A 27,543-nucleotide genomic window follows, 5' to 3' on the forward strand; every position below is an offset into this window, starting at 1 on the left:
ACACACACGCACGCGCACACACATACACATACACACACACACGCACACACATAAATGCTCTCAGTCTGTCTCTCACACACACACACACATATACATACTCTCACTCTCTCTCTCACACTTACATACACACACACACACACACACACACGCACATATGCACACACACATGCACACACACGCGCACACACACACGCACACACATAAATGCTCTCAGTCTGTCTCTCACACACACACACACACATATACATACTCTCACTCTCTCTCACACTAACACACACACACACACACACATATGCACACACACACACGCGCACACACACACACACATATGCACACACACACACACATATGCGCACACACGCGCACACACACACACACAGTGCCCTTGAGCCTCTCCCTGCACCACTGCAAACACCAGCATCAGGCCTTATATCCACAGCAGCAGTGGATTCCGGAGCAGCTGTAGCGAGTCTCTGGGTCTGGCTGCTGCTCTGTTTTGATGACTCCGCACTGTGCTTCACATTAGGCAAGATTTTTTTTCCTCGAATTCCCCCCTCCCTCCCTTCTCCTCCTCCTCCTCCTCCTCCTCCTACCCCCATCCCAGTGCTGGGAACAAACTCTTATTTTTACCCTCTCTCTCTCCTCCTCGATCCTGGGAGAGCGGAGGGGTGGATTAGCGCTGGGAAAAGGGCCAAACTCCCAGCCTGCACCTGAGCGGAGGCGGGCCGCTGGGAACAATGGGGGAAAGGTGACAGGCTTTTAACTGGAGCGCGGCGCTGGCGAGGGAGGGGCTGTGAGAGACGGGCCCGGTCCCTATTAGCGCGGTGGCTCAGCGGCGCTGACAGCTGACGTCTGTCCCCGGAGCCGCTCCGCAACAACAACCTGGGTCAGCCCGGGTCAGCCCGGGTCAGCTGGGCCCTCTCGCACTGAGAGGCCCTGTTTACCAAACACACCCATTACGGGCCTTCTGCGAAGTCAAACAAAAGTACATTCATGTGGGGTTAGAGTTTCTTACACTAACAACCTCTCACTGCACCTCTGATGACTTAATGAAATAAGCAGTTAACATGCCCATATTTACAGAACTCCCATTCAGAAGGTGTCTTTTCATCAAAGCACAGTAGACATGATCATTAGAAATGTTATGGAACAGAAAATGAAGCGACATGTTCCTGGACTAGGAAGGGAGAGGTGAGAGAACAGAGTGAATAAGGGGCCCAGTGTAACCGTGGCAGCCTGCAAAGTATGTGTTCCTTTTCAGGTGCCTGAAGGTGTCCTGCATTTAATGGGCCTCTCTGTGCAGCCGGGGCAGGTGTGACTTTAGGATCTGACAGGGCTCCAGGATGTTCTCAGGCCTTTCCCAGTACAACAAACCAGAAGCAGATGAGCTTCCCTTCCCATTCCTTTTACCTCAGCGTCTCTCTTCCTCTCTCTCCCTCCCTCACTGTCTCTCTCCTCCTCACTCGCTCTGTGTCTCTCTTTTCCTCTGCCTCCCTTCGCTCTCTCCCTTTCACCGTCTTCTCTCCCTCGTTTTCACTCTCGTCTCTCTCTCCCCCTTCCCCTTGTCCTGTGTCAGCAGTCAGCCAGCCCCTGGCATCCTCTCCTGCTGCTGGTAATGACATTGTCAGAGGAGCTGGTAACCTGTCAAATGTAGGGATTTGCCACAATGTGTGTCTGACATTAAGCACATGTTTGTTCTGTTCTCACAGATATTCTCCTCATAGATCTAAATATAGTTGCAGAAAGTCAATGAAACCCCTGCGTTAAAATTATTTAAGGTAAATGTTACTGTCACTGGGAATGCCAACACTGCAGGGAGCAGTAATATATTTCACATTTAACTAGACTTAATGAACTGTCTGGTACAGCACACAGTATCGGAGGATGTGTATCGGGGTCTCTGATCCATCCGTGGGATACTGACCGTTGACCCACATTGGCCTCCCACGTGTTACAGCGCCTGGATTAGTGTGCTCATCGTTAACCTACTGGCCTCAACAGGCATTTTAGAATGCCTTCTGTAATGATTCACTCTGCTCAAATCATATGGGTAAAAGTGATACACACTGAGATAGCACTGCAGAAAGTTTCCACACAGACAGGCAGTTGAAAAACACAGCGGAGTTAACAGCACATTGGAGTTCTGTAGTTTCTGTGTCTCCTAGGGGATGTGCTGGCATGCACCCTTGGCTGTGAGTGGGCTCGGGCTGGTAGTCTCAGTGAGTGATAAGACTGGGCCATCGCTGCGCAGTGTCTCTGAAGAGCCGGTCCTGTTTCTAATTTACCTGACGCCTCAGTGTAACGGGCAGTGTGCTGGCGGGGCGGGCAGCTGATTAGCGGTGTGTCGCGCGCTGTGTGGCGTGAGGACAGTAATTTGGTGCAGGTGGAGCAATTAGCTTCGCCGGGGTGTGCGGCCCTCACGGCTCTGCCTGTAACTGGGGCCAGGTTAGATGAGGCATTACTGACACCTTTCACCACGGCAGGGTTTGGGATGGATTAGGCCCTGATTTCACTGGCTCTGCACACACACGCACACGTACTGTGCACAAACACGCGTTCACACACACACACACACACACACACACACACACACACATTCACACACACACACACACACACACATTCACACACACACACACACACACACACACACACACACACACACACATGCACACACGCACACACGCACACACACATTCACACACACACACTTATTGCTGTGGTTTTGACCTACTGGTGTGATGTACAATTTTCACTTATCAGTATCACCTGCATGTATTTGTGTTCCCTCCAGTGAAACATGAAATTTGTTCTTAATCAGGGTGAAGTTTTCCTTTAAGTAATTATTTCTCTACAATGAGAAATCAATTGTATGGCATTGCACAGCAGTTTAGTAACCAAGGCATGATTGTGCTCCCCTTCTGAAAGCCTTTGTAGTTTCTGGGTCTGTGCAGTGAACCTGATTCAGTGTAACTACTGTCACCCCCTGAGCTGTGCACTGCCACCCTCTCCTTCCTGTCCTGCACACATACTGCCTAACTCAGGCTGTTACCACCATCTGGGCAGTGGAATTTGAATGAATTCCTCTTCCTCACACCCACAGGGCTCAGTGTTATAATGCAGTGTGCTATGTGTTATTACCCTCCTGACTGCAGACAGGGATCAGTGTTATAATGCAGTGTGCTGTGTGTTATTACCCTCCTGACTGCAGACAGGGCTGTGTGTTATAATGCAGTGTGCTGTGTGTTATTACCCTCCTGACTGCAGACAGGGCTGTGTGTTATAATGCAGTGTGCTGTGTGTTATTACCCTCCTGACTGCAGACAGGGCTGTGTGTTATAATGCAGTGTGCTGTGTGTTATTACCCTCCTGACTGCAGACAGGGCTGTGTGTTATAATGCAGTGTGCTGTGTGTTATTACCCTCCTGACTGCAGACAGGGCTCAGTGTTATAATGCAGTGTGCTGTGTGTTATTACCCTCCTGACTGCAGACAGGGCTCAGTGTTATAATGCAGGTTTATCATGCAGTAGGCATACTACCATCTAAATTGACCATTGATGTAGAAGGCATATAGAGGCATGTAATGTTTTCTGTATGTTTTGTTCTCTGTTCTGTACTCGCGATACGGTGTGCTCTAAGCTCTGTGCTTTATTCTGCTCTCTGTGCTGCATTCTCTGTTCTGCTTTCTGCATTGAATTCTGCATTGTACTCTATGCAGTATATTCTCTGTGCTATACACTGCGCTTTACTCTCTATGCCATATCCTGAGATACTCTCTGTGCTATACTCTGCGCTCTACTCTCTCTGCTGGCCTCCTAACCTCTCTCTTCCCCCTGCCTGTCTCTCTCTCTCTCTCTGTGTCGGTGTGTGGGTGTGTGCCGTTGGCCTTGAACAGTGTCTCCTCCTGCAGACGCCGCTCATGTTCAGCGAGCAGTTGCAGCAAGACGTTATCATGGTGCTCAAGTTCCCCTCCAACTCCCCGGTGGCCCACGTGTCCGCCAACACGCAGCCCGGCCTGGCTACCCCTGCTGTCATCACCGTCACCGCCAACCGCCTCTTCGCTGTCAACAAGTGGCACGGCCTGGGAGGTAGGGACAGTGCACTGCAGTGCCCGTGACAGGTGCATTGTGGGAAATGCGGTCCAAACTGGTTTCACGACATGCTCTTCCAGGTCTCTCACTCTGTGATCATGTCATGGTATAGCTACTGTGGAAGAGTGAGCAATGTTGAGTCAACAGGACGGAATGGATTGAGAAATTTGTCATTTCTATAAATGATTTAGTAAACACCTGGAGTGTCACCATTCCACTCGCTGGAGACTATGCCCTGTCTTTTCACTTATTAATGAATTGATTTTACAAAGTTTTGGACACAAATGAGTCTTTTCTCCAGCACCTAGCAGCTTTGGGTCCTGCTCTGTGTGCCTCTGTGGAGATAAACTATAATTTAGTGGTTACAGTGGCACTATCCTGATTTAATTTTCAGTGAAAATATTTTCTGAACAACATTATTCTCAAAGTTCAAACACTGGAGCATTTGGTACTGGTTTGTCTTTTATCTAAGTTAGAGACAATTTATCTTATTTTGTAAGAAATTGAGTGGAATGGCAGTTGAAATGTATTCTCCCTTGAGTGTGGTATCAAATGTGACATGTCCACAGGGAGGGTTAGGTTTCGTGTCTACTTTAATACATCACAGTGGTGTTGTATTGTTTATTAAACATCAGTGCTAGTGTGGGGGGGAAGAGTATTCAGGACTCACAGCAGAGGAGGCAGTCTTGTAGCACAGGTGGGAGCAGAGGAGCATAGAGCATCATTCTTTCTGTTTTCCTGTAACTTTCTTAGTGTAGTATCCCACTCAGTCTGATACAGTACTGGTTGTGCACACTGTAATTCAGAATGCTTGTGGGTGGTACATAGTGTATGACTTAATACAGTAGTCATGTGACCCTTTATCAAGTCTGTCTGTCTCCCCTGTTATAGGATATCAAGGTTCAACTGTCCAGGATCAACAGTACCAGTTACCTGTGGAGATTGATCCCCTCCTAGGTATGTCATTGCCCTCTCTGCTGTGTGATTAGTCTGTCACTGGTCTCTCTGACTGTGTGAGAGGTATATCACTGCTCTCTCTTACTGTGTGATTGGTCCATCACTGCTCTCTCTTACTGTGTGATTGGTCCATCACTGCACTCTCTTACTGTGTGATTGGTCCATCACTGCACTCTCTGACTGCATGATAAGCATATCACTGCTCTCTCTTACTGTGTGATGGGTCTTTCCCTGGTCTCTCTCTCTCTCTGTATGACCAGTCTGTCCCTGTTCTTTCTTTCTGTGTGATGCATCCTCTCTGTCACGGCGGCCCTGGGATGAGCGCTCTGCCCGAGGCATTTGCATGCAAATTGGAATGCAATGAGCTGTGTTTGCGGCGGCGTCCCGGCGCCTCCCCCGCCCGGGGAGCGTGTCACAGGGAATGAATATGAATGCCACAATAATGTCCGATTAAGAATGTGCGCTGTCAGGACAGTGCCGGGTCCCGGCGCCATCACTCAGGCCGGCTGATGAGCAGGAGAGGTGTTGGGGGGGGTGTGCGCAGTGATGTATGGATGCGCAGCTATGCGCAGTGATGAATGGCTGCGCAGTGATGCGCAGCCGCTGGTGGGATGCAGAGAGTCTCCGCATTCCATGAAATAATGGCTGTCCCCAGCCCAATAATGAAACGGGTGTCAGCTCACCCCGTCCTCTCCCCTTTGATGGAGTCCTGCTTCTTTCTTTCAGACAGCCAGTTTCAAGTGTATATAGGCTTCACCCGCTGGCTAGAAGTTGTCTTTTTACGTCACACATACCTTTTTACTTCCATAGTGGTTGTTTTTTATTACCATTCTTAGATGGTGGTTAGGTAGTGAAGTAATGGTAACTTACAGAAATGTCATTCACTCTTTTTATGTCTGCCGTTAAATACGTTTACATTACATTTATTCATTTGGCAGATACTTTTATCCAAAGCGACTTGCAAGTGAGGTAGAGCACAACACAAATATGAGTTAGAATACACGATGAAATGTTTTGTATCTGTTTTTAAGGAGGAACTCAGTATGAAATATAAAACAGTATGAATTGTATAGCAGTTTCAAACATGGAGTACTTGTTGATACCTGGATAGTAAATCTCAAATGCAGATGTGGGAGAGTTTAAAGCTCATGGATCAGGGCCATGGTGGCCTCTCTTCAGACAGAGAGTGGCAGAGTGATGCCACTGTGTCCATGCCTCAGACATGAGCGCAGAAGTTTCATACAGAAGTACAGAAAAACCCTCAGATGACCTACTTTATCTCTGTTCCGGTATGTAGCTCAGTGCCACTGGGCTGCGTGAGACCAGCCATCTTGATAGTAGCAGCCACTGCGGAAGGACAATGATCTGTCTTCCCTGAAAATTTCTCAGGCCGTATATCATGTGGATGTGGATGTCTGTGCGTGTGCGTGTGTGGGAATCCTTTCTTTCTGAAAAAGCTTGATATATGTATTTATGTTACTGGCATTCCGCGGGAAGGGTAATTTAAACACTGTAAATTCAGTTTGACTGGCCGGGCAGCCGTGGCCAGTGAAATGTTGATAATTGGTTGAAATATTCGCCAGGATGAGGTGCTGGTCTGTGTCTCGTGGCCCTCCGGCCCCACACCTGGTCTCCTGAGAGGTGGGGGGGGGGGGTCCTCTCCACATCTTCCCTCTACCCTCCAAAACATCACACACTTTCAGCTGAGAGCCTCTTCTCCCAGACCCTCACTCCCCACATGCGTGCTGCTCAGTTTAAGGCTTAGAGTAATTTACACTCTGTGCTCGCACTGAGTGTGAGTGTGCTGTCTTTGTTTCCCCCTCGAAGCGCTTCTTCTCACACTCTGTGCTTGTTACTTTCAAAATTCCTCAGCTGAAAAGAATATCTGCTGAAAGGAATATCTACTGACGGGCTAGCATTAGGCAGAATCTTGTGCTGGAAAAAATCCTGATTATTATTCAGATGTGGAAATTTTCCATAATAATAATGAAAGCCCAGGGGAGGTTTTCCGTTGTATCACGCACACACCGGTTACTGTGTATGGCCCTTTGGAACGCATGCCCTGCGGTGGTCAGCGTGGTGTCTGTGTCCCTCACAGCCAGCAATGCGGGCTCTCAGCGCAGGCAGGTGACCGACCTGCTGGACCAGAGCCTGCAGGTCCACTCTCAGTGCTTCATCATCACCGCCGACAACCGCTACATCCTGCTGTGCGGCTTCTGGGACAAGAGCTTCCGCGTCTACTCCACTGACTCAGGTAACACAGCGTCACTGCGTCTGCTCCACTGACTCAGGTAACACAGCGTCACTGCATCTGCTCCACTGACACAGGTAACACAGCGTCACTGTGTCTGCTCCACTGACTCAGGTAACACAGTGTCACTACGTCTGCTCCACTGACTCGGGTAACACAGTATAACTGCGTCTGCTCCACTGACTCAGGTAACACAGCGTCACTGCGTCTGCTCCACTGACACAGGTAACACAGTGTCACTACGTCTGCTCCACTGACTCGGGTAACACAGTATAACTGCGTCTGCTCCACTGACACAGGTAACACAGTGTCACTGCGTCTGCTCCACTGACTCAGGTAACACAGTATAACTGCGTCTGCTCCACTGACACAGGTAACACAGTGTCACTGCGTCTGCTCCACTGACACAGGTAACACAGTGTCACTGCGTCTGCTCCACTGACTCAGGTAACACAGTATAACTGCGTCTGCTCCACTGACACAGGTAGCACAGTGTCACTGCATCTGCTCCACTGACTCAGGTAACACAGTGTCACTACGTCTGCTCCACTGACTCAGGTAACACAGTATAACTGTGTCTGCTCCACTGACTCGGGTAACACAGCGTCACTGCGTCTGCTCCACTGACTCAGGTAACACAGTATAACTGCGTCTGCTCCACTGACAGTAACACTGCGTCACTGCATACCAGTAGGGATCTGTGCTAAATTTCAGAGGGCAGTGAACTGTCTCGCTTTTTCTCAGTTCATTTCAGGTGTGCTTTGTGTGTGCATGAGATTGTGTTGCTGTACTTATGCGTACATAACAGAATAAAATATGAAAACATATTCATTGGCCTCACAGTATGCACAGTGTTGCCAGAGCAGGGTGAATAATTCATGCTCAGCTCTCCTCTGGTCATGCGGCCAGTTAATATTCCCTTTTTGACCATGCGCCAAGGTTTAAAAGTGTCCTAAATTGTCTCATTATATTTGCGAATTTGAGCGCTGGGCCGCAAAATGTGTTGTCTGGGTAGCGTGTACTCTTAAGTTCATATGTATATTAAAAAGCTCTCTGTTGTAGTTACAAAGAGCTGATGAGTTGTAATTACTGTTGTTATAGTGTCACCTTTGAGCAGAGTTCACGTTGTCGTTCAGCCCTGCCTGCAGCTGTTCCTGCTCCGCTTGGACAGGCCGACGTTGCATCTGAGGGAAATTAGGCCCGCAAAAAAAAGTGACTAATAAAGGAAGGCCGAGGAAGGAGAGCCGCTCGGGCAGTTGATTGCAATTCTTCCAACATGATGTAATTGCTGTTTTGTTCCCGAAACTGTAGCTGGTCTTCTGTTTTCCCCTTTTGATTTAAATGCTCTGAATAGCTAATGAGCATTGTTCCACGGCTCTCTTTTCCACCTGACTTGAGCTGTGATTAAGACGGCGGCCTTTTTTTGGTATTCGGTTAAAACGCTGTGGAAATGTTTGACAAAGAACACGTCTGGCCTCTTGTGCTCCCCTGTCCTGCTCCAGGGAAGCTGACCCAGATTGTGTTTGGCCACTGGGACGTGGTGACATGCCTGGCCCGGTCGGAGTCCTACATCGGGGGGGACTGCTATGTCCTCTCGGGGTCCCGGGACACCACCCTGCTGCTCTGGTACTGGAATGGCAAGAACTGCAGCATCGGCGAAAGCGTGGGGCGTAAGTACCTAAGTATGGGGCATTGTGGGACAGACATGAGTAACTGAGTATAGGGTAGCTTGGGGCGGAAGTGGGAAGTCAATAAGTGAGTATGGGGCAGTTTGGAATAGAAGTGAGTAGCTGAGTAAGTGAATATGGGCCAATTTTGGGCAGAAATGAATAACCAAGTAACCAAGGATGTGGCAGTATGGAGCAATGAGTAACTGAGCATCTTGCAGTTTGAGGCAGAAGTGTTAAGTAAGTAACGGAGTATGGGGCAGCTAAAGCAGAAGTGGGAAGTAAGAAACCTAGTGGGGCAGTTTGGGGCAGAAGTGGGAAGTAAGAAACCTAGTGGGGCAGTTTGGGGCAGAAGTGAGAAGTAAGAAACCTAGTGGGGCAGTTTGGGGCAGAAGGCCTCACAGGGAGTTGGGCGCGGATGCTGCAGGGGCGTATGAGGACAGCGGCTGTGTGCGGGTCTCCCCGTGTCACACAGACAGGGCTCAGTTCAGTGCAGGGTACTGGGGGCTTTGCATTACCGCAGGTACTCAGCCCCTCTCAGACAGACAGGCCAAGCCCGGTGATTTACAGCTCACTCTCAGTAACTACTTGCTTCATGTGACCACATCAGGCCTCTTCCAAACAGATCCTGTTTCAGAGTAACATCTCACAATAAATCGGTGTGTGTGAGAAAGAGAGAGAGTGAGTGGGGGGAGAGAAAGTGGGTGTGCATTTGTGTGTGTGTGTCTGTGTGTGTGTGTGTGTGTGTGTGTGTGTGTGTGTGTGTGTGAGGGGGAGAGAGGAAGACTGTGTGTGTGTGTGTGTGTGAGAGTGAGGAAGGAGGAAGAGAAAATGTGTGCTTGCATGTGTGTGTGTGTGTGTGTGTGTGTGAGAGAGTGAGTGAGGAAGGAGGGAGAGAAAGTGTGTGCTTGCGCGCGTGTGTGTGTGTGTGTGTGTGTGTGTGGAATTGAAGGTCACAGGTAGTAAATGTGCCTCAGGTTCTGTGATGGTAATTCATCTGAAAACAGGGCAGAGCGCTCAGTAAAAGTGAATAATGTTAAGGTCTGCCCTGAACATATGGTTGTGAACATGATCAAAGAGCAAAAGACACAGTATGCTGCAGCTTGCGTCCTCTGCGCTAATTTGGCTGGCTTAGGCACGACACAATTTTAATGTGCTTTTACAGATGTACTACAATATATGACAAATCACAGTTTTATTCATGATGCATTCTGCACTCCAGATTCTCCTTTGCTGATAATGTGCAAATGTCATTGCATGATTTCTAATGAATTTACTTTTTAAAATTTTAACTGGAGTTAAATTGTCTTTTTTTAAGTTTAAGGTAATATATGGATAGTTATAGATGTTTTCCAAATGCCTTTATTAGAAATTGACAAAAATATAAAATTGAGAATAATACACACACACACATACACACACACAGACAGATCACAGTTTTAGATCAGCTGCTTCTGATTTTTTTTTAGTATAGCTATTAGGTAGCATTGGCTTGAATTTTCACTGATGTCATGCATTTGTGATGACTTCATCTGATTTATTATATTTACTTACATTTAAGCATGATTTAACTTCCTGTAATTGTAGTTAATTATAAGCTCCATAAAAAGCATTGAAACTTAAAGAAATGTAATTGAAATGTAAAGAGAAATATATTGGTTTTGGTAAGGATTTTCTGGATACAGAAACAACACTTCAGGATTAAATACTAAAAACTAAACAAGGCCAAAGTGGTTTGAGTGCTTGAATGGTTTATATCATCATAGAAAGAGATTCATTTAAAGTTCAGCATTCATGCTAGTAATGATTGTGGTGTGTGTCTGTAGAATGGGTAATGTCATATGAATATTTCTGGCATTTATTTCATTCATTTATAAAATTATGCAGTCATTACTCCATTATTACTCTGGACTGTATGCAGACAGACTACAGCTGCTGCTACCAACGCTCTGGTAATTATAGTTTACCAATGTGTATTGTTGTATAAGGAACAATATACCAAATATGAGTTAATAAAAAATGCTTTGGTATGTGTTTTAAAAATATATATGTACAATTTTGAAGAATTGTATGCAGTATAATTTCGTTAGTACTTTTTCTGTGCCTGTAGTCCAGTATTATTTTTTTAGGACATTGATTTCTCTTTTTATATCAAACATAATGGATTTAATTTAGTCACATTAAGCAGCCATTTGTATGAGATACTCAGACACACAGAGGGTGGAATGGGCAGCATCAGAAAAACCCTAACGGCTGAATTAAATCACCCCCTCCAGTACATGCAAAGCCCAGCTGGGGAGATGCACATCAACGATTCGACTTGTTCTGTCGAAAAGCGAGGTCGCCGACTCCGGCGCGGAACGCGTCTTCTAGGATTCTCGTCACCTCAGCTTTTAAGAATAGCAGGACGATGTAACAACCTGATGCCTTAAGCCATAGGATGGTGTGGCGGCCGTTGGGCTTCCAGCTTCTGCTCGGCTGTCCTGAGCTGAAAAGGATGCAATTTCCTCATCCCAGCTGATTTGCAGTCTTTTTGTAGTCTACTTCTGACGCTGATGAGACCCCATCACCCTTTCTCAGGGATCACTTACTAGCACCCTCTGCTGGCCAGGGTGAATATGGCTGGTACAATACAGGCGATCAGGTGTGGGGAAAAAAAAAATGCATGCTGACAGATTCCATAGACTACAGCGCCATCTTCTGGTTGGTACAGAGAGCAGACAGGCAGGAATCTCCACTGTTGAGGTGTTGCTGGAGTGTTCTGTTAAAAAAAAATGTTTAAGATTATTGGATTTTCATTGGATGTGTCAGATGAAGGCAGATTTTATGTTTGTCCATCCTATATCCTTCTGAAAAGTATTTTTATAGTGTGGGATTATGCTGGTAGGCTGAGCACATTGCAAATACACTATATGTGACCTAAAGCAGGGGTCCCCAGCATTCAGCGCTGGGGCCACATTCATGTCAGTGTAGTCCAGGACATCTCTTAGAATATTTTTCATAATTCATTCCCTGTGTATATAAATAGTCACATTTTTTTGCTCCCAACAACATGAAAAAGTCGAGAAATGTCGGTCCGTTAAGGACTATCAAAATATTTAATGGTATCGTGTGTCCAGAGCCAACATTAACAATGCAAAGTCTACTACTGTAATTCCTAAGAATCCCAAATTAATGGAATCAAAGTGGTTTTCATATATATTTTTGTAAGGCTTATTGGGACCTATCAAAAGAATTTTAACACATTTCAAATGTTCCTTCAATGAATCATGCAGTACTAAAAGTAGATGTGAATTAGGGGCATGAGACACTTTTTTTTTTTTTTTTACAGAAAGGCCAAGTCAGACAAGGTACCATACATGATGGTTGAGTTTAAAAAGACCCATAGGAATTTTCTAGTGAAAGTGGTTATTTTCCTTTTGCTTGACCTTTGGCCGGCTTGAAGGGGAAAAGACAATAAATAATATCATTTCTAAACCTGGCGCTCTGAAAACTATCTTGGTGAAATCTGCAGTGGATGAGGATCAAGCTCTTGGCACACTTGGCACTGAATGGCCTTTCATTCATTTCCTCTGCAGTAGATTGACATACCTGCTCCACCATCTTTTGAGTAACAATGAACTGGTAATATCTGGACAGTTCTGCTAATTCTGCTTATACGTATGTCACTTGATCAACTCTATCATTACAATCCAGAGAGACTTGAGCTGCATGTGGTGACAGCCATTGGAAAGCTGTCATTAATCATAAATTAAGTACAGAACACTGTGGCTTTTTTCTGGCCATACTGTCATAGTGGCCATAGTGTCTCATTGCTTAGGCTCGCTGCTGGATACAAAGGTATTAAACTGTACTCAGATGTTGCCTTTATGCGAACCAAATGCTGGCGAACAGTAAAAGGTTAGATGATACACCAGTATTTCAGTTTTATTGATCTTTTGCTGTAGAGTCTGGCTTGGTTCCTTAACCCCTGGAGCTGTAAAACTTAGGTCAAAGTTTTGACATTGACGATGTTTAGCAGTCAGTGTAATTAAATCTGTACATTTTAAGTTCACTACCCAAGCAAAGACAGCCAGGTAGCCGTATGTGTCGGTGTACGGCACAGTGGAAGAGCTTTTACAATGTAGGCCTAATGTGATGCAATAGTCTGTACTGTCCTTTGGTTGCGTAAAGTATTTCCAAAGACTGCAACCTGATAACTTGTGCTTGTGCTAACTTTTCTTCCTTCTTAACTCACTTTGGTCTGTATTGAATACTTGTCCTTTTTGGAGTGAATACTTGTTTGTATGTCCCTTGAGAGATTTTTAAAGCTCTTTGGCGTATGTAAAGTAGACTCTGCATTGATTTTCATAATTACAATGGAACTGAACAAAATGAACCACCAATACGATACTAGAATCTACCAGATCTAATGTGCAGCTGCCAAAAACATGATGGGAAGTGAAGCACAGGAACTCAAAATGAAAAACGCACAGCTATTAGAGATTAGTGACTTATGTCTATACCATTTCACTCCTTCCCTGGTTCCATCCTCCTCTCTGTCCATACTGTATATCACACTGTCTCTCTCACTCTTTCTGCCCATTTCCTCCAGTTAAACTCCAGTTTGATTAGACCCCTGGCGCACAGCAAGGCCCCGCGGTAAAAACAAGCTCGGCCTGATAACGAACTCCTAATGAACTCACCGCAGGGTCTGAGAAAGTTGTTTTACTTTAACCTTTTCCCCCAGATCAAAGGTGCGGGGGGGGCTCCCCCGTTAAACAGAGCGATTATCGGTCCGGAGGCTTCCAGCGGCCCGCCGCACCCCAGAGAGCAGTGTCGGGTGGGGGGGTTATAATCCCAGAGCTGCGCTCAGGCCGGGCCTCGGACGGTTTTACAATCAGCCAGCCTCCAGGCCGGCAGCCGGGGGGGGGGGCTCCCTCTCGTTCCCCCCGCCCCCCTCTCCCGCGGCGTTCTCGGTTTGAAGTCGGAATGATTGAGAAGGAGGGTGAGCCCTGGTGACTGCGGTGAAGATAAGTAGGCTGGGGTCAGTCTGTGTCGGAGCCCCTCCTGCCGGGAGCACTTGTCTCGCTTTCCCCCCATCGTTTCTGCCTGATTGTTCTGTTCCTGCGCGCGTTTCTGTTCTAGTGGAGGGCAATGTGTGAACTTTAAATTCAGATTGTTGGTAGATGAGCTGTTGGTAGCAGCTCTGCTGCTCTCACAGTTAAAAAGCAGAGGAAATGTTGCCTTGCAGCTGAAGCAGCAGTGTCACATCCAGAGTGCTCATTAATTTAGTGTCCTTTTTAAAAATAGAACAGATGATACAAAAATAAATATAATTGCAGCTTTTAGGTAAAAAAAAAGATAATTTAGTGGGGTATTATCTGACCTACTGTACTTCACTTCTCTGTTTGTAATACCAAACGGTAGCACTGTGTGGATTTGTTTTTCAGCATATTGGCGTATTATTTTTATTGTATTTTTCCACTTTATTTGCTCAATTGTGATCAACACTTCTTCAGTGCAATACAAAAACACATCCAATCTTGATGCCTTTTGCCAGTGTTAAAAGTGAGGACAAGGAAAAATGTATTCTTAAGTGTGGATGTGTTGCCCTCTAGTGGGTATTTACGGAACAAGTACTGCATTTGTGAACGTGGCATGTATGCCTGTCTCCAGCAGAGTTTGTGACTCCCAGAGCCATCCTGACGGGTCACGACTGCGAGGTGACCTGTGCCAGCGTGTGTGCGGAGCTGGGCCTGGTCATCAGCGGCTCCAGGGGTGAGTGTCCGGAGGGAGGGGTCAGGGAGGCAGCGGCAGGGGTGCGGTGTTGGGGGCGCCTCGTTCGACAGGCCAGCATGTTAATGGCACTTCTCCTGCCTCTCTCAGAGGGGTCGTGCCTCATACACTCCATGAGTGGGGACCTCCTGCGGGCCCTCGAGGGCCCGGCGAGCTGCCAGAAGCCCAGGCTGATCCAGTGCTCCACGGAGGGCCACTGCGTGGTCTACTACGACAAGGGCCACTTCTGCGTCTTCAGCGTCAACGGCAAGCTCCTGGGCCACATGGAGGTGGGGGACGGCATTAAGGTGGGTCCTCCTGCTTTTCCACACCTATCAGATCCGTCCCTCTAGGGTCACATGATCAGCCTGGGAAATGACGTTCACTGTGACGCTGATATGGAAAGCCTGTTCTTGCATACCGTATCAGGTTGGCTCAGCCTGCTTCCTTATTTTATCCTTATCCCGTTGCCTTGACGGCTCATTCAATCGGACGCTGTTCCCACAGCGGAGCTGTAACACGGGAAGAGAGGGCTGTCTGCGTGTTAACGGGAAGAGAAGGCGCGGTGAACGGCTCCGTCCGTCTCTGCTGTGAACGTGGGGTCTGCACGCTGGCGGATTTACGTCAGGCCTCCCTGTAATGAGCCGTTAGAAGCGGAACAGGCGCTGCAGTGTATTTCGGCCGGCCCTGCCGAGCCCCGCTCCAGGCCGCAGCCCGAAACCCCTCGGGCTTCCCCCTCTGCTCTCTGTCTGTACGCCTCTGTGCTTCATCGCTCCGGCTGCAGTGCCGGGATTTCACGCCGTGGTGGAGACGGAGAGGAGATCTCTCTCTCTCTCCGCTCGGCGGTGTTGGGCATCAGCTGTACCAGGACTGGCGGGGGAGGGTTCCGGTCAGCCAGTCAGGGGTTCCTCAGGGTCCTCAGCCTTGCAGCTGAAAACCATGTTCTGCATCTCTCATCTCAGTATGTCAGGCTAGCGCTGGCAGATGGAGCCCGTTTACAGTCATCTGGCCCCAGAGAACGCATGCCCTGTTGATTGGTTAATTAGGGCTCTTAATTGGGCAGCAGCGTGGCACAGTGGTCAGGGCTCTGAGCTCGTAAGAAGAAGGTAGTTACTTTGAATCTAAGCTGTAGCACTGCCATCAGACACAGTCTGAATTTGTTCAGGAAATGTCCAGCTGTATAAACGGATCATACTGTGAAATTCTAAGCCTTGGAAAATCCCCTTGAAAAAGGGTATTTTCTAAGCAAATAAGTAAGAATATCGGTTACAGTAACGGTCGGAATAGCGGAGCATTGCCTGGAAATTGCTGAGAGACCTCAGCCAGCCTTTTAAAACAGTAGACCTTCAGGAATAGAATCCCAAAGACTGTGTTTGTATGGCCCCCACCTGTAAAGGGTTATAGAGTGCCTGTTCCCTGGCTAAAGGAGGAAGTCCTGTCTGTGCAGCCTTTGCATTTGGTAATAATCAGCCGTACAGGGGCAGGGACAGTGAGAGTGATATATGGGATGTGTGATTATGACACAGGAGTGATTGCTGGGTTAGTTATAATAAGAGTTATAATAAGAGTTATGATAAGGGTATGTTACAGCAATACAAAAATACCTGAGATATGTATTTGTGCTCCTCAGGAGAAATAGAAAAGATGGTGTTCAAGTCAATTTAGTTGGATACTGGGGTGAGGGGAGTGAGTGTGTGTGTGTGTGTGTGTGTGTGTGTGTGTGTGTTGGAAGGGGTTAGTACACCAATACCAGGTCCAGGGTTGAGCTGTGGCCCTCCAGTGCCTGGGTTGAGTTGCCCTGCAGACATTGATGACTCCTAGTCAACTGAGTACATACTGAAAGACTTCATTTGAATCAGAGGAAAATTACATCTCAGTACCGCAGGCTGTTAACACACAGACCTTGGGGATGTCTTTTAACGCTGGCGCACTGGTCTTGGATGTTAGCCGTTTGCGGTTCATCACCTACATGGTCCTTAAAGTGCCCTAAATCTCTAGTACGTCAGAGACTCGGGGCGGCATTAACATCCATGGAAAATACTTTGCAGCACAGCCTACCCCTCCCACCGCAGTCTGACACAGTTGCTTTATGTGGCCTGCATCAGAATGAATGTCACACATGGATTCCCAGTGCGCAGTGTGACACCAGATTAAATACTGTTGGTGTCTGCCCTGGCTCGCGGTGTCCATTTGCAGTTACTCTCTCACACGCGTGTGTGTTAATGGCTCCACTGCTTAAAAGAGAGGTTCAGAGGAGGAAAAAGCCTTTGCCCTGCTCTTCTGACAGGACATTCATTTGGAAACTTGGACTGAGGCTGATGGATTACATAGCACACAGATCTGTTTCAATGAAAGTAACCATTTTTACAGATTTTGTGTGTCTGCGTGTATGTAATGGGTTGGATTAATGGCACCATAAATTTGACCTCTGTCTCTGCCAGACGAGGGAAAGCCACAAAAAAGCACCTCGGGGGGATTAGGAAACGGGGAGAATGAAAAGCACCCCTGATCTGAGCAGGCACCCCCGCTCGGACCGGCGCTTAACATCAGAGCCATCCCTCAGACACCGGAGCCGCCGCGGCCATGTTGCCGTTTCCGGAGCGCTCCGTCTCGTTAGGCCCTCCTGGTGCTGATTTACGGGCGGAGCCGCGCCCTCCCGCCTGGGCCCGGGCCCGGTTCTGTGCCAGGTTTCCAGCTCCCCGCCGGGCCCGACGGAACGAGGCTGTGTGTTTTATAGCTTCAACAGTGAAGGACTGAACAGAGTGCAGCAGGACACTCACCCAGGGGAGAGGGAGGGAGGGAGAGACAGGGAGAGGTACAGGGGGAGGGGGGGGAGAAGGAGAGAGGGACAGAGGGAGAGACAGGGAGAGGTACAGGGGGAGGGGGGGAGAAGGAGAGAGGGAGGGAGGGAGAGACATGGAGAGAGGAATGGAGGGAGAGGGAGAGGATAGGTGCTTACTGCTGCTGTGAGGTTGTGGGAACTGCTGAAACTGAGACCAAGTTTGACTCATGCTGAGAGTTGTGTATTGCGCAATGGATGCTCTTAAAATTGATACGTGCTAAGAATTCAGTGTATGTGAACGTAGAAGTATTCCACAAGAATCTAAACCAGCAGGAGGGCCATAATGCATATTTCATTATCATCGACAGTAAAAAAAGCAGAGATGCAGTCTGTGATATGCAGGAATAGGGCCATCTTTGCATTATGCTATAGTGCACCTCTTATCCCTTTGAGACGTCACATGTACAAATATAATGAAAAAGTCATAGGTGACCAACAGTATCAAATGAGCTTCAGGTCGGGATTGGGTTGGAAGCAGAGCATTCAGTGTGGGTGGGATGGGAAATACAGCCATGTCCCTCACTCACCTCAAGCGATTGCTTTCATTTGTTCTTTTCATTGGTCAGGGTATCCTCTTACAGAATAAAAGAAACGGAACACTTGCTGGTTAAACACAAAATGGAATTGCAAAGGTATTCAATAAAATCTGGCTATGTCGAAGCAGAATATCCATAAACTGGATTAGCTCCACGGGGTACGGAGCAGTGTAAGTGTTCCTGGAATATGATCCAACAGAGAGATTCTGAAGATTAGTATGTTGTGGTGTTGGCAGTGACTGTGCGGGTCAGCCGTGGAAAATGAGCTGGAGACTACAATAGACCCATGAAGGGCAGCAGCTGAAAGCACAGGGCCATCTGATACTATAAACACTCGCACGCTAAATGCATCTTGCTTCCCTGTGAATTGTGATACAGGGATAAGTGAGCCCTGTAATATGGGCTCCATTAAAATTTGCTTTGTTAGGGTGGGTTTAGGCTGCGTTATTGTTTTTCTTTTCTGATTGGAGTTATTTACCATTTCATTTTTATCATCTCATTAGTGAGTGTAATGTAATAAATGGTACTGTTAACATGGTGTTCAGAAATCAATCACCTACTGTGATTTGATCACAAATGAGCATTTCTGACAGTTCAAAGCACCTGAACACTTATGACTGCTTTGCGTTAATGCTGTTTTTCAGAACGACATAAAGTTTGAATGAATAATTCAGGTCACTCTCTCGGATCCCGCCGGAGTTTCCTCTCCAGTTCTATCCTATTCAGTTCCCAGAGGGAAGGCTGGCTCTAATTAACATCACTAATGACGCTCACAAAATCATCGTGCCAGCATAAGTCATGTCAGTCGTTTTCATCAGTACCACGTGCAAAGTGTGTGTAATCCATCGGTGCTGTGTGTGTTAAAACACTCGCACATGTTTGGCATGGTATATCATCCCAGCAGCCCTGGGGAGCCCTTAAGCTGTAACCTGGTCCTCATGAGCTTCGGAAAACCAGATGGGCAGGATAAATCTGCCTCTTCAGAGTGTCTGTCAGCGGGGGGCCGCCATTGTCGCATTATTTTTAACCCACCCCCTCCACACACACACACACACACGCACGAATGCACACATCATTTAGCTAGGACTCAATCACTCTCAAGCAGACAGTTGTGTTATGTGCCTTAGTTTAATCAAAGAGCAGTGTTGCTACACTCTTCCAAGTGAATTGTACCTGTTCTCCTCAAATGTCAAAGACTTCAACACTGGACCTTCTAAGAGTGTCTATCGTAGTGATGTTAAAAGTATGTTTATTGTACAACTTTTAAATTGTGTTGATTGTGAGATCATTCAGGTGTCAGTGTTGATTGCGGAACGTTAGTGTGTCGGTGTTTGATTGCGGAGTGTTAATGTGCCAGTGTTGATTGTCCCCCCCACAGGCCATGCTGCTAAGCCGCGATGGACAGTACTTGCTGGCTGGGGGTGACGGGGGAGTGCTGTCCGTCTGGCAGGTCCATGACCTCAAACAGCTCTTCACCTACCCAGGCTGTGACGCAGGGATCAGATCCATGGCCATGTCACATGATCAACGGTAAGAGCCGCAGCCCCACGGCCTCCTGTCAGCTGTGGATAAAGTTTAAGGAATGATGAATGATGATACCATAGATTCTGTAAGGATGTTTGATTCATTAGGTTGATTTTGTTAATTAATCTTGCTCCTGGCAAAACCCGTGGAGACATCTTTTATGGTGGTGGTCAGGAAAGAGGACAGGGTTGCGACACTGACAGACGGCATCACCATTCTCTCTGAAGCACTAAGCCTAACTCCTCCTCTCCTCCGTCCCCCAGGTGCGTCATTACCGGCATGGCCTCAGGAAGCATCGTACTGTTTTACAACGACTTCAACAGATGGCATCACGAGTACCAGACCAGATACTGAGGCCTGGACACTGGAGGGGGGGTGGCAAAAGTGGACCCCATTCTACACTCCTGCCACTGGCTCCTAAAGGCACTACTCTATATACATACTGAATTCCTGAATGTAATTAAAATCCCCTAAAAAACAAGCTATTTTTAAATGGGTATTTGCTATATTTTGTAGATCTAAATAAATTTCATATAATATACAACTTTGGGCTGGGTAATATAGCTACAAATCTATTTTTAGCTGTAAAAGTCTATTTTCATCTCTGTGTGAAGAAAATGATGGTTTGAGTGGTCAGTAGCTAGAAAATTATATTTGCATCAGTTGTCATAAAACATATATATTTGTGTACTTGGGAGGAGGGGAGATTTCAGTATGTGCGATATGGAAAAAAATTGTCTTTGTAATTTTCATGAGCTTTATCTGTTTGCTGCTGATGGCACCTTAGAAAAAGCAATATCCTGTGGGGTGAGGTTCGGTGCAGTACATCTCAGTCCTGTTCTGTGGCAAAGCACTGTTTGAGTAACAGGGGAAAGAGGAATCTCTTAGGTTTCACCTTACCTGAACGCTTGGGCTCACTTTCCGCCCCTCTGTTTAAAATGAAATGATACGTGCCTCTGGCAACCGCCGAAATGCTGCAGAAACCCCAGCCTCTGAAGAGGCTGCTTAGAGACAAATCAAAGATTACATCTTGGAACAAAGATGGCCGTTGGTCAGCTGGTAGATGTTGTTCCTGAAAGGTGCTGAAATATTAAAACCTTCTTGTGTAGGGCCAGCAGGTAAGCTCATGCACCAAGTGGTCAAAGTCCAGGCAAGCCTGCAGGTAGCTTTCAGCCAGAAGGGGGCGCACTGTGTTTCCAGGCTGCCCTGTGGACTTCTCATCAGCACCGCCAGCGTCTAGCTGATCCTCATGACTCAAGTGTGTCTGTCCGTCTGTGTGAAATACCATTGAAATGATGCACAGGAAGTGAGCAGGCCAGCTTGGTCCACTTTACGAGCTCTTGCTGAAGGATAAATAGAATCAAAGCCTTTTATCCTCGGTCCCCAGCTTGCCTGTTCATGGGGAGATAAGTCTAATGTGAAAGGTGTGAATCTGCTTTAGGACGACCGTGTCCCCTACTAGAAGCACTCTGATAAACTTATATGGTTTGTTTAGTTTATCTAAGGTCAGCCAGGTGACGATGCAACTGCAACGAACCGCTGTATTTTTACGTACTGTAATACTGACTGCTTTGGTCACTGATTTGGAAATGTCTTTTGATGTGATGAGTTTAAACAATAAAATGGAATTTATAAAGGGAGTTTGTCAGCTCTTGTCTCGAGTAATAATGCATCTGAGATCACAGATCACAGACAAGAAATGCAGTCGGGTGCAGAATTTTATTGCATCTTATTTTAGTTCTAATTTATTTCTAATACAAAATAGAGCATTACATTAAAACCATCGGGAGATATAGCAGGTGTCCTCCCCTAAGCATACAGTATACTGTCAAAATGAAAGCTAAATGACTGCACAAATGCATCATTTCATTTCCCCCCACACAAGAACAGACCAGGCACTCTCAAGAGGCTCCGCCCACTTGGGTGGAGCCCCTTCTGAGTGTCTTTCTGCCATCTAGTGGTACAAAGAAGGTACTGTCATTACCTTGCAGGGGCTGCTCTCACTCTGGGCGAGGGACACCTCAGCTTCGAGGGCTGCCTGGTTGCTCCCAAAAATAACCTATTGCTTGCATGTGTTTGTCCACTTGTTCTCTTGACTTGGACCACCAGGGTGAAGACTGCACTGAAAGAGTGCCGTGGAAGTCGAGTCAGACCAGCACGTACAGTGCTTGTCTACATAAACAAAGCGAGTGGGTTAGAGGTGCCGTAGCCTACCAGCAGGGTGTGTGTTCAAGCCCCTTTAACAGTTACACAGCACAAAACCCTACCTACAGTAGATAAACCCTACCATAAAGCAGTGAAACAAAAAAAAAAAAAAAAAACTATCTTCACATTTTATTTAGTCTGTACAAATAAATTAGTTATGACGCAAGTCCCGATTTCAGCAAGTTCCTCAGGCTACACTGGTTTAAATAAAAGCCACCCTTTCTGGGGGTGCAGAAGCAGACGGTGCTAATGCTTTTCACTGCGAGTCTGCCGGAGCTCTCCCCTCAGACCCGGCCACATTCATCTCCTCAGATTCACAGAAGGCAAATCACATTTCTCTTTTGGTGTAAAGCGGTTATAACTAAAAGGGCACGGTCACTTCGTTAACTATCAAAACTATCCCATTTTTCAAGTTTCAGGGCAAATCCTCTGGTTCTAAATTATGCACATCTACAGTATCTGAGACCCAGCAGGAAATAGGGCAATGTACATTTAGTCATGATCAACACGTGTGTGTACCAAGCAACCGACCACAACTTCCCAAAAAGAATAAATAGAAAAAAAACATCAGAAATAGTTTTAAGAACCTGTCTGAAATCATACTGATCATTTTGTCTTCTTTCAGAAACCATGTAAATATACACATATATACAATACTTCAGCCTCCTTCGTACAGCAAAGGAAATGAAGAGACATCTAGGAGCGCACGGCTGTGGAGCTGGTCAGCAGTAGCAGATTCGCTGGAACGCGTAGCCCCTACATGCGAGGAACAGACCAGGAGGAGAGGGCGGGGCAGGGCGGAGTCGAGCAGGACATGGTGGGCGTGGTCAGGGGCGGGGCTCCCGGTCTCAAAGCTCTCCTGCCTCCACCTCGTGCTCCGCGCTCGCCTGGGCGGGCGGAGGAGGGGGTGATGGAGATGGCGGCTGGGGCGAGTTGGGGTTGAGTGCGGGGGCGGTCGCCGCGGCTGGCTCGGAAGGGGCGGAGTCCTCGGACTGGGCGGGCGGGGCTTTCTTCCCAGATTGAACCGCGTTGGTCTCCTGGCAGCGCTTGCGTAGCTGGAAGCTCTCCTTATCGAGAGCCGTGTTCTGCAGAGCACGCACACAATAACACGCATGTTAGTCATGTGACCAGCTCAACCGTCACACAGAGCTCAGAGGGAAGAAAACCCAAAATAACAGGGGGAAGGGACGGGGTTAATCTAAAGCGCTACAGCACCCATGTGCAGCTCACAGGCAGATCCTTCAGGTGGGCCTTTAACTGAGGCTCCCTCTACACTGGAAAGAGACCATTAGCAGTCAGGTTCTGGCTGGTTGCCCCCGACAACACAGCTGGGAGGAGGTGGAGCTCTCACTCAGACATGCAGGGGGGGGTTAGGGGGGTGGGTCCACAGTGTGTCAGAGCGCGTGTGGTTTAGTCTCATGACACTCAATGATTGAGCCAATGACATGAACATCTATAGATGTAGGGGGCGACTGTACCTTGGCATGGTTTTCCTCACAAGTAGACTGACCCAACATGTAAGCAAATCATATTGTCACACATTTTCTCACAGCTGAACATGCAGAAGGGAAAATGAAAAGTGCCAAAGGAGCAGGCAGAAGTACTAAGGAAGTCCATTTGTAATCAGTGCATTGCAGGTTCAAATCCTTGTTGGGGCACTGAGGGTTAACCCTTCACCCCTCGTTTTACCTGAAGTAGACATCTACCTGTATGAACAGCTAATATGCATAATATAAACCATGATGTCTGCCTGGGAAAGGGCGTGAGGCTTGAGAATTATAGTAATAACTGTGTCAACAGTTCCTTTTATTTGCCAGAAAAGGAAACTGAGAAACAGTATATTAGGGCATGGTTGAGGTTCAACACCTGACCCTGTTGGCAGAGTCGTCATTTCCCCTTTTTTTCAGCGGTATCTGTTATTGAGAGAGTAGCAGAGAAAAGCACGGCGATGAGCGTTAGTACATACCGTTGCCTTGAAGCTAATCAGAGGGTGGCAGTGCAGGCAGTGGGGGACAGGGGAGAGAGGGGGAGCAGAGGGACAGAAACTAGTCTTACTCAAAGCAGAACGGAAACAGTCACACGCTGCAAGTACACCTCGCACACATCCCCCTGTGGTGTGAAACTGCGAAACAACAACAACACAAGCAGACTGGGGATTCTACAGGGTCTGCTCTGTTGGAGTAGTCTCCTTGGATTTAATCCACGGTCATTTTGTATCCAAGGCAACAGCGATACTGCGGTTTGCACCCGCCTCCATCACAGTTTTAATTCAGGTACGGACGTAGATGCTGCAACTCGTTTTCACCACTAGGTGGTACCAGAGGGCTATAGAAATTTTTTTTCACCATACAATTTGCATGGTGCTCTACACAAAACACCAAATTAATTTCAAGTCAGCGGAGAGGACTCATTAGTATGGGGGCAATTGCTGTAGTATGGCCTACATTCACTCATTTACTGAATGATACTATTAAGTACTGCCGTGTTTCATTAGTAGGATCTGCTTGTTTTCATCAATTGACATATAGAACACTTGTAAATCATAGCTGGAGTTACTCTTTGCTCTCATCTCATTTTCGTGAGAATAAATACACTAGACACGGAGATAACTTTGCTTTTAAACAGGCAAATTACTGAGTGATTAATTGTTCTCAGCATGTTTTTAATAAACTACGTGGGGCAAATTTGGTTTAAAAAAATGAAGGGTGACAGAGAGAGGCAAATGCAACGTATCTCCTTTCAGGGAGAGGAGCCTTTCAACTGCGCCGATGACGTCAGCAACCTTGCATGCCCAAATCAACCACCGAGCCCGAGTGACAACCAAAAAACAGCAGCAACAATTCAACAGAACGCAAAAACACACTGAGCGTGACTCATAAACACAACACAACACACAGCATGAGCGAGCGAGTGAGGCAGAGAGGGGGAAAGAGGGAGCCAGACATTTAGCATGAGAGTGAGGCAGAGAGAGGCCCTGCGGGCAGAGGGGGCAGGCTCGTGTCAAGGACAGCTGCAGCGTGCTGTAGCGGAAGCTGCCACTAGGGGGCGGGCCATGCGGCACGCGCACCGCCGGAGAGCGTTAGAGGTTTGGATCAATCGGTTGTTAAAGGTGTTATTGGAGTAGATGGGAGAGGCCGTGGTACCCGGGTTTTGGCTCCAGGGCTTCCCTGCGGCCTCTGGGAGAGTGGGGGGTGAGAGGAAGAGGAGGAGGAGGAGGAGGAGGAGGACGCTGTCTCTCCCTCTACACTTCAAACTGTCAAGCGAAATTCACAGCAGTGAGCTGTCAGTGTCAGAGACGGCCCGAGCGAGCACCCCCCCCCCCCGATCCCAGCGCCCTCCCCCAAGCGATTTCGCTGCGGTCCCCCGCTCCCCGTGAAAGCTCTCAGAGCAGGCGGTGGCAGCGCCTCGCGTGGGCCTCTAACGCGAACGGCCGACCGGTGCAGATGTCCTAAAGACACAGAGACAGGCCGTGGAGACAGGACGGTGGGGTGGAGGGGGGTGGAGGTGACAGTGAGACGAGGGTCAGAGAGGAGGAAAGACACCAGGTCTTCGTCAGGCTGGTCTGACGAGAGGAGAGAAAACAGGATGGAACCACCCCTACGACAAGACTCCCAAACATGGGATATGCCTTTCAACAGACGAGGGGCATATCAGTAAGAATACCTGTATCCCTGTAGGAGTCATGGCAAACATTCATGAATGATGAAGTTTAAGTGAGATATGAATTGCAAACTGATTTCATTTTATCCCAAATCAGCAGTAGGGATCAGTAAACTTCATGATTCCCCACAATTATGCGCTCTGACAGAATATTCATGACATGACAAGGCATTACAACATGATTTTAAGTGAACAGATCTACTCATCACATCTCATATATTTTTTATGTAGACAAGCCATTTATGTTTGAAAATTAATCTTGTGAAGAAACAGCACTGTAGAATAATTCGCATTTTGTCAGGAAGCAGATCTGATGCCAGACACTAATGCAATAACATTTTGTGGAAAACATCTGTCACAGTAAACCAATTTATTCCTACACGAGCATCTTAACACAAATTACGCTGATCTTATTTTGTTTTAGCTCTTTAATTAAATATTTAATCATCATGTGTCAAATTTTGTTGTTACCATTAATCTCATGATGTGAAAGCAAGTGCTGAATTTGCAAATTAGAAACAAACATTTTCCACCCACTACATCAGAACAAGCAGAGATCTAAGGCGACTGCTGAACCGATACGCCCCATGCATTATCTGTCCTGTGTGTGCAGTGCATTTCAAAGGATGTACTCAATTCAAACCATCCACAGCAATCTGTGTGCAGTGTCTTTTTAATGGTGTGACAGTTTCTGGCAAAGTTTAAGTGTGTATGCATGTGTGCGTGCGTTTGTGTGTGTGTGTGTGTGTGTGTGTGTGTGTGTCCAGCAAACAAGCGGATAAAAACTCCTCCAGTGACATGCTGTACTGGAGGAGAACTGGAGAGTGTGTGTGTGTGTGTGTGTGTGTGTGTGAGAATGTTTCTCGCTGCATTAAGGAGACTGAGTTCTTACCATGATAACGGACACTCCAGCAGCTGTGTTATTCTGCTTTGGCGCTGCGTTAAAGTGCTTCCTTAGTTTACCTGTCACCTCCACCTTCATGTTATTCTCCATCGCAGCATCATCCTGCAAATACACACAGTCACACAGACCTTTCATACAGCTCAGAGAAAAGACACACTGACTTTGAGAGAAGTGTCAGAGATCAGCTAATCATTCTTATTCTATGTCACTTAATAATATGAACCACTCACTGTGACCCAGGGGTGACACAGGACCTCCTCAGCGGTATAGCGGGCTTCCACATTCACCTGAAGCATCTGGCCAATCAGCTCCTGGGCAACCAACATGTGACACAATAAGAGGAAGCCTTTCCAACTCTGCCCTCATCCATCTTTCAATGTGCCAATACAGTCTGCACCATAGCCTGATCCTGGACCACTATCCGGCTTTTACATACAATGACTGGGGTTAGGATTAAGGGTGCATTGACTCTGATTATGGATCATCTGCTGGGGCAGAATTTGTCCATAGCCACACTTAACTGATGATACACATCAATAAAGCACCTTGCACTTAACTCTTACATTTTCAGAATACATAGTAGCGGGGACAGGGTTACCACATAAAATGGTCTGATTTGCGTACTGGTAGCATGATTGCTACCAAATTCTGCAATGGCAGCGGGACTCACACACTGCGGATGTGCTAACATGCTTTAGCCCTGACTACACATAAACCCCAGAGACCTTCTAAAAGAGGGTGCTGCAGTATTGCCTTTTCAGTGGTACATTAAGAGTCTGACCTTGTGCTGCAGTGTCCGGTCATTGCCACGTTACACACCATGCTAACATCAGGAAGGCCTGCAAAAATGCATCGACCTCTGCCACCCCCCAACTCATCTTTAAAACATTACTACATTAGAGATTAAATTAGGAACTAAAGCTGACTTTCAGGCCGTGGCTGTGGGACTCTTCAGAGCAGATCAGATGGCTTCAGAGACAAGTGTGAGCTGCACTTCACTGATCTGGGACCTGCAGTAAAATGCTCTCCTTTTACGGGCTGGAGCGAACAGAGGGGGTTATACGCACTTTGGCAGAGTCAGTGATGTTGTCCCAGTATGGAGAGGGGAACTCCAGCCGTCCCACCAGGATCTGGTCAAACAGGTCCTC

The 27,543-nt window shown here is 47.2% G+C and overlaps 2 protein-coding genes across 11 annotated transcripts in view; one reads left to right on the top strand and one right to left on the bottom strand.

The window, feature by feature from the left end:
* The window catches only part of lrba (LPS responsive beige-like anchor protein), a 195,403-nt gene extending 174,143 nt beyond the window's left edge, over positions 1-21,260 (top strand). Inside the window, exons 50-57 of the mRNA XM_036516523.1 lie at positions 3,912-4,089; positions 4,984-5,049; positions 7,148-7,303; positions 8,803-8,970; positions 14,626-14,727; positions 14,836-15,032; positions 19,481-19,632; positions 19,890-21,260. Of these exons, the coding sequence (XP_036372416.1) occupies positions 3,912-4,089; positions 4,984-5,049; positions 7,148-7,303; positions 8,803-8,970; positions 14,626-14,727; positions 14,836-15,032; positions 19,481-19,632; positions 19,890-19,980 (1,110 nt within the window). The 3' untranslated portion in view covers positions 19,981-21,260. The remainder of the gene's footprint in view (positions 1-3,911; positions 4,090-4,983; positions 5,050-7,147; positions 7,304-8,802; positions 8,971-14,625; positions 14,728-14,835; positions 15,033-19,480; positions 19,633-19,889) is intronic.
* Positions 21,261-21,312: 52 nt separating this feature from the next.
* LOC118769437 (serine/threonine-protein kinase DCLK2-like) overlaps positions 21,313-27,543 on the bottom strand; it is a 53,690-nt gene continuing 47,459 nt past the window's right edge. For 8 of the 10 annotated variants that reach the window (XM_036516530.1, XM_036516528.1, XM_036516533.1 and 5 more), the window contains 4 exons: positions 27,463-27,543; positions 26,626-26,706; positions 26,384-26,497; positions 21,313-22,916 (listed from right to left, as the gene is read on the bottom strand). The exon at positions 27,463-27,543 is cut by the window's right edge and continues 16 nt beyond it. In XM_036516530.1, the coding sequence (XP_036372423.1) occupies positions 22,680-22,916; positions 26,384-26,497; positions 26,626-26,706; positions 27,463-27,543 (513 nt within the window). In that variant the 3' untranslated portion in view covers positions 21,313-22,679. Of the gene's footprint in view, positions 22,917-23,797; positions 23,811-24,747; positions 25,085-26,383; positions 26,498-26,625; positions 26,707-27,462 lie in introns of those variants that run through there. The other 2 variants (XM_036516531.1, XM_036516532.1) reach the window with 2 other exon arrangements.

Source organism: Megalops cyprinoides, chromosome 22, assembly GCF_013368585.1.
Source record: "Megalops cyprinoides isolate fMegCyp1 chromosome 22, fMegCyp1.pri, whole genome shotgun sequence".
Taxonomy (NCBI): Eukaryota; Metazoa; Chordata; class Actinopteri; order Elopiformes; family Megalopidae; genus Megalops; species Megalops cyprinoides.